The 7020-nt window shown below is 51.5% G+C and overlaps 1 protein-coding gene across 1 annotated transcript; it reads right to left on the bottom strand.

The window, feature by feature from the left end:
• Positions 1-235: 235 nt before the first annotated feature.
• Positions 236-1669, bottom strand: LOC143020564 (uncharacterized). The gene is made up of 2 exons (XM_076176998.1): positions 1109-1669; positions 236-985 (listed from the first exon to the last, which is right to left on the bottom strand). Exons 1-2 carry the CDS (start codon positions 1664-1666, stop codon positions 866-868), a joined length of 678 nt encoding a protein of 225 aa, XP_076033113.1. The 5' UTR covers positions 1667-1669; the 3' UTR covers positions 236-865.
• Positions 1670-7020: the final 5351 nt, after the last annotated feature.

Raw genomic sequence — 7020 nt, 5'->3', positions numbered from 1 at the left:
AGGGAAAAGGCGATCGATCGATCGAAAAAAAAGTTTGCCCGAATTCATCCGAGGGAGTAGGTGATCGAAAAAGAAGAAAAAAAAATTGTCAGGATTCATCCGAGGAAACAAGCGATCGAGTCGATCGATCGTAACAAAAAAAAAAAAAAAAAAAAAAAAAAAAATCCGAATTTATTTCTCTCTCTCTCTCAGAATTCATCCCAGGGAGGCTAGACGTGTGGTGTTACGGGACGGGCTGGTTATGTGAAGAGACGTTACGTATAACGGATAAGTGCTTAAGAACCAGCTCACTTCTAGAAGCCACTGTAGGACTGAATTATCTGGTCAGGGCCTAGATAATTCGTAAGACTAGAAGTAAAGGTAACAAAGAAGATTCCAGGAAAGGAATATTAAACTAGCGATAAAACTAGTAAACGAAATTATTAATAACATGAAAAATATTTACAGGCAATCAACACAAAAGAGAATGGGCAGTTGGGTCAATGGGACCGTTACATGATTATAAGAATATGGAAAGTATCGTTCAAATAAGAAACACAAGATACGTATACAATATGGTACTATCTAAGTACAAAGAGATCAGGAACATGTATCAAAATAAGCAATAAGTACAAATATAAGTATAATGCAATGCAATGTATATAAGACACGTAATGTAGGCAAAAAGGGTGATCACTTCACACCAATCGTCTCATGAGTCCAAACTTCTATTTTTATCAAGAGATCAATATGCGAGAAATGACAAGGTGTGAGTTTTTTTATTTTTTTTTTATTGATTGCAAGTATTTACAAAAGAAAAACTTGCGCGGGTCACAACCCGCTACTTCCTAAGAAGTCTGAAGGACTTTTACAATGTATTACAAAACTAAAGGTAAATAAGCTGGCAGCTATCTCTTCGGTACTCTTCTGTCTCCCGGTCTGATGTGTCGTTTTGTCTCAGTCCATGCCTTCCGGGATCCCAGGTAAGGACGGCCAGTCGTCTTTGCTGTAAAGAAAGAAAAAGTCATGGTGAGCGGATATGCTTGTTGTACATAGGCTATATGTTCAGTGTGTATTCATCACGAAAAGAAAAAGAATAAAATGGGGGGCATTATCTGGGAGGTGATACTTCCGTTAGGCGCCGAAGCCGGTATGGGTTGATCGCGCCCAACAGCCTCCTCACTAGACCCTCCGGTGAAGTGGCAGGACCCGCTCGAAGAAATGCAGACGCTGGACAGGTAGTCAAGTAGTGGACCAGCGTATTGGCCCCCACCGCGCCGCAGTGTTGGCAGTCTTCTTGGCGTCCCGCAATCTCCCAGAAACATCGATATCCTAGCCTAAGTCGATGTAGGATCACTTCTTGCGGCCTGGAGAGGCGCATTCCTGTGGCCAACTTCTCATAGTTGGAAGTCCTCTTGTACCACAGGGCTGACGGCCTCATGGGCGCCATCAACTTGTGCTTTTCTACCTCTCGCCGGGTCAGTGTTCTTGTGGCGATGGTCAAGATCTCTGCCCGACTCGGGAGCACACCAATCCCGCCGTCCATATGGTGATTGGTCGCTGCTTTCCTTGCCTCCCTATCTGCCTCTTCGTTCCCCGGCAGGCCGATGTGTCCGGGGATCCAATTAAGGACGACTATCCGTCCTTGCTCATGGAGTGACCTTATCTGAAACAGCAAAGATGTCATTAGTTGTACATAGTCTTGATGTATGTCATTATGGAGACTTTGTATCAATAACAGACTATCAGTATGTACTACAACATGGCTTTGGTGGGTGTTGAGGGCGTGGGTCAGCGCCAGCCCCACTGCAATTCCCTCCGCTTGCATTGAGCAGCGAGCGCCCAACACCCTTACTCCCTGTTGTGTGTCTTGTGTGACAAACGCCGCACCCGCCGTCCTACGCTCAGCATCTACTGATCCGTCGGTGTAATACACCACGGAGTTTTCAGGTGTGACGGCCCTCATAGTCTCCACAGCTTTCGCCCGCAGTTGCGGTAGTGGTGCACTACGCCTCATCGCCATTATTGAGATCTTGGCTGGTAGACTCTCCCAGGGCGGAGGTTGCACATATCCATCCACCGGTACATCCCTCCTTTTTAGTAGGATGAGGTCCTGCAGGTGTAAATCCCTGATGCGTCGCGCGAGCTTCGCCGACCATCTGTTCATCGGGAAGACCTCTGGGTCCTGCTGCAGGGCCGCGTTTATTCTTCGCTGTAGGAAGGAGTTCTGCTTTTGGATGACTCTGGTAGTGAAGGCGGCCAGACGTTGTGAAATCCTGGCACTGACCGGCAGTATTCCCGTCTCTTGTTGCATGTTGGCAACCAGGGTCCAGGGTGGTGCACCAAGTATGACGCGCAGGGCCCTGTTTTGTACTGCGTCTATCTTGGAGATATCTTAGGGAGGCCAGCAAGGGCAGCGCTGGCATAGTCTAGCAGTGGCCTTATTGCGCTTACGTAGAAGGTCCTGAGAACCTTACTAGTGGCCCCGGCTTCCCTGGTTGCCAAAGACCTCATGACATTTATCCGGGCAAGGGCCCTTTCCCGGAGGTAAGCCACCTCTGTCTTAAATGACAGCCCGGAGTCTATCCATACGCCAAGGTACATGTGTGCTTTTACCCACTCTACCTCATGCCCTTGTAGGAGTAGTCTGTTTGCCAAGGACCTTTCGCCGCCAATACATATGGCCTTGGTCTTTGGTGGCGATATCTTAAGGCCAAGCACATTGCACTTCTCTGATATGTCAGCAAGGGCTTTTTGTGCTTTTCTAAACTTGGCTCCTCTCCCCGTCACCACTAGGGCGACATCGTCTGCACAGGATATCAGATGACATCCCTTAGGTAGTGGGGTGGCAAGCAGTTCTGCCATTAGCACATTGAACAGGGTGGGGCTTATCACTCCACCCTGTGGTGTACCGTTCTCCAAGGGGTGGTAGCTGGAGATTGCTCCCTGCAGCCGAACCCTGGCTCTTCTGTTAGACAGGTAGTCCGCTATCCATTGCAGGAGTCTCCCCCGAGTCCCCCTGGCGGCAAGACCGTTCAGGATGGCATCGGGACTGGCCAGTTCAAATGCCTTTTCGAGGTCAAAGAAGACGACCATCGCGTGACCTCGCTCCACGTGACTCAACAGCGTGGCAATGCAATGAGCTGTCCCTATCCCCCTGGTAAAACCATTGAGATTCTCCGGGGGTGGTCCTAGTTTCCACTGTAGTCTTCGTAGGACCATCCTTTCCATGGTCTTCCCCAGGCAGCTCGTCAAGGAGATGGGCCGATACTTCCCAGGCTCCTTAGGCTTGGGGATAGGGACGATGTCGGCTTGTTTCCAGTTGTGTGGAACTCTCCCCGACAGCCAGCTGGTGTTCACCAGTTGTAGGAGCGCTTTCTCTCCGGCATCACCCAGATGGGTGATCATGGAGTAGGTCACTCGGTCGCTGCCGGGAGCCGTGTCAGTGGATGCCCTGTAGGTGGACTGTAGTTCTTGCAGGGTGAATGGCGCGTCTGTGTTTTCTGGGGACTGCATGGCGGTTTGTATCCTGGCTCTTCTTGTTTCAAAGAGCCGAGCTTGAGATCTCTGCAGCTCAACGGGTAGCGTGGCAGTGTGTGTACGTCTGGCGAATTCCAATGCCAGATCTTCTGCCTTGAGGTGTGGTGTTTGGAGTGCTTGTCGGGGAGGGACACGCCTTGTGGCTGTGTGTATTTTCCCCCACAGCTCCCTTAGAGTGGTGTGTGCGCTGAAGCTGCTGCACCACTCTAGCCATTTGTCGCTACTTACGCGTCGAGCTACCTCTCTGGCCTCCTCCACGGCAGTCCGGAGGTTAGCCAGGTTAGCAGGGTTGCGATGTCTGCGCAGGGTCTTCCGCATGGTGTTTACCCTGTGGTTGGCTCTTTTTATATCCTGGTTATAATACCAACCATCGCGGTGATTCCTCCTGCTTGGTGCAGTCCTGGGTATGGCCTCCGCTGCTGCTGCATGTATGGCGGAGGTCAAAAAGGCCTCCATCCCATCCAGGTCGCCGATGGATGGGGTTCTAGTGGACACCTGCGCAGTTACCTTTTCGCTAAAGAGCTTCCAGTTGGCTCTGCGCACATTCCATGATTCCACTCTAGGAGCCAGTGGGGGTGGTGAGGCCACGGTGAGCGTCATATCAATGCCAAAGTGATCGCTCGTGACCGTATCGTTAACCCCCCACGACATGCGATGCAGCAGGGAGGAGGAGGCGAGAGAGAGATCAAGCCTACCATGTTTGACGTGTGTGGGTGACCCGTCGTTCAAGAGGGCCACACCAGGGGTTTCACCTCCCCTTGTCACCACTGTCACTTAAATTTGACTTGTAATATCACTCGTCTCAAGGCCCCTTGCCTCTCGTTACGTGAGTTTCACTAATATTCAAGTTCCTCTTAAGCAGTAGGCCCAATGCCTTCTTTTTCCTGTAGTCTCACTATTTTCTAGGCCCCATGCCTATTCCTCTCGTCCTTTGGGTTAATAAAAGGCTGGTGAATTTTCTTTCTTCTTTCACTGTAATTTCACCTTCTGCTTACACTCGGGATCTCTTTCTCTCGTCTCTACATCGTCTCCTGATCCTCTCTCGACACCCCCTCTATATCTTCTCTCTACACCCTCTCTATATCTTCTGACGAGATCCCGTATCCTACGCTAAGCTACCTTCGTCTGACGTCACTAATTTTTCTAAACCAATCTCCAGTTACTTTTCAAATAAATGTCACTCCTTATGGGCGTGACTTTGAATTCATGCACCAATAGTTTTTTCCTCCTTCTCCACCTTGCACCAATCCGGAAAGCCATTCCAATGCTACTAGCAAAAATTGTTTACCTCAGCATTAGTCAAACGAAGGTAACCTGCGCTTACAGAGTTGATTACACATCGATTATAAAACAGTCACCACCGTCGGTGTGTTTACATAGACAAAACGTCGCCCTCACATAGACATAACATCGCCCTCGAGCAGGCGTCGAGTCTGAATTATTCTAATGCCCTAGCTCCTCCATTCGTTAACCCCCCACGACATGCGATGCAGCAGGGAGGAGGAGGCGAGAGAGAGATCAAGCCTACCATGTTTGACGTGTGTGGGTGACCCGTCGTTCAAGAGGGCCACACCAGGGGTGGTGCTGAGGACTTCCTCGATATGGCGTCCAGTCGAGTTAGCGGTTGTCACTGAATGAAGTATGGGATGATGGGCATTGAAATCTCCTGCGACAATATACTTCTCCTTCTCCGCAACGGTGCAGAGCTCCCCCAAGTCTAAGTGACCGTGGGTAGGCGACCTGTATATGTTATATACGTGCACGGTCTCCTGGGGGAAGAGAAGCTGAACCGCAAGTACCTCAGCATCCTCCCCGCAATCTATCGGTGGGTCAACTCTCGAACACGGGATGGATGCGTGGACAAGTGTCATGCATCCTCTTGTTGTTGCTGTTTGGGGTAGCACGAATACGTGGTACCCGGACACCCTGACCTCCTCGTCTGCCAACAGGGTCTCTTGCAGGAGGATGACGTGCTTTTCCTCCTGCTTTATGAGCGCCTGTAGCAAGGATTGCTTTCCCCTGTACCCGAGGATGTTCCATTGCAGAAAGCGAATGGTCTGGGTGTATGAGTGTACCGTGGTTGTGTTATCCATGCTGTATTGTGCACTCCTCCTTGGATTCAGCTGAAGATGGGCTAGAGGGTGGAGACGATCCCTCGCAACTGCAGTCGGTTTCAGTGCCTTCCTCTGAGTCCTCCGCAGCAGGCTGGTCAGGGAAGCCAACCGTGAAGGTTTTACCTCCCTGCATGGAGAGGTCAATTTCCCTCTTCATGCGTCTGGTGATATCGTGCACTCCTGCCGGCAATATACTTCCTGGCTCAGTCTTAGTGGTGACCTTGCTTCCTACCTTGCTTTTAACCGTAAGCTCGGCAGGTTTAACGGCCCCTGTGCAATCTAGGGCTGGCACTGGTTCCTCCACTCGGGACTTGGCAGGCAGGAGTGTTGCGTTGTTCTCAGGAGGCGAGGGCACTGTGCTAGGTTGGGGCACTTGCGGTTCGGCAGGAACTGTTGGTGGGTTAGGGTCGCCTCTGACTCTGGGTTGGTTTCTCTTTCTGTCCAGCATTGCTTGAACCATGTCGGTGAGGAAGTTGGTCGCGCCTTTAACTTCTGCCTCACTGTTACCCAAGTGACGTGCCAGTGCAGCCGCGGCGACCCCAACAAACTGAAGTAATTCTTCCTCCTGGAAGCAGAGGGATGGCGCGGGAGCTGGCTCTGACAATTTTGTCTGTGTTGGTGCTTTCGCCTCTGACTCTGGGTTGGTTTCTCTTTCTGTCCAGCATTGCTTGAACCATGTCGGTGAGGAAGTTGGTCGCGCCTTTAACTTCTGCCTCACTGTTACCCAAGTGACGTGCCAGTGCAGCCGCGGCGACCCCAACAAACTGAAGTAATTCTTCCTCCTGGAAGCAGAGGGATGGCGCGGGAGATGGCTCTGACAATTTTGTCTGTGTTGGTGCTTTCGCTTGGGTGCGTCTTTCCTTTCTGTCTTGCATCTGGGGCCGCTGGGGTAGACCTGGGAACTCGGCTGTTGATGTTGATGGTGGCTGCCGGCTAGGTTCCTGCTGTGGCCTTGAGCGATGCCAAGCTGAGGGACGAGGTGGTGCCGGGATGAAATTGGGCTTTGCCTCGATCACCGCTCTCGTCGCCTTCGCTTCCGTCTTGCGCACATTGCAGGACAGACTCCAGGCGTGGTGACCTTTGCCGCAGTTGGGGCACTTAGGGGTGGTCGTTTCGGCGTTTTTGTGCCGTTGGATGCAGGTTTCCGTGGTGTGCGGTCCGCTGCATATGGCACATTTGAATACCCGCCTGCACCCGCGCTGGTGGTGACCATATTACTGGCACCGAAAACACCTCATGGGTTCAGGAACGTATGTCCGAAGGGGGTAAGTGCCCCACATACCCAGCTCGAGCTCCCTTGGTGGGGCCCCACGTAGGGTCACCATCACCTGCCGCGTCTCCTCCTTCCTCCAGATGCACCTTTCTGCTTTGACCACGTCCGGGTGCT

Source organism: Oratosquilla oratoria, chromosome 40, assembly GCF_046742065.1.
Source record: "Oratosquilla oratoria isolate Oo_2021 chromosome 40, ASM4674206v1, whole genome shotgun sequence".
Lineage (NCBI taxonomy): Eukaryota > Metazoa > Arthropoda > Malacostraca > Stomatopoda > Squillidae > Oratosquilla > Oratosquilla oratoria.
Note: the sequence above shows the minus strand (reverse complement) of the source record. Positions and strands in the feature narration are given on the sequence as shown.

Coding starts and splice junctions, on each gene's coding strand:
- LOC143020564 (XM_076176998.1), bottom strand. CDS start 1,666: ATGACATCTTTGCTGTTTCAGATAAGGTCACTCCATGAGCAAGGACGG. Junction 986..1,108: donor GGCTTCGGCGCCTAACGGAA/GTATCACCTCCC, acceptor CTTTCTTTACAG/CAAAGACGACTGGCCGTCCT.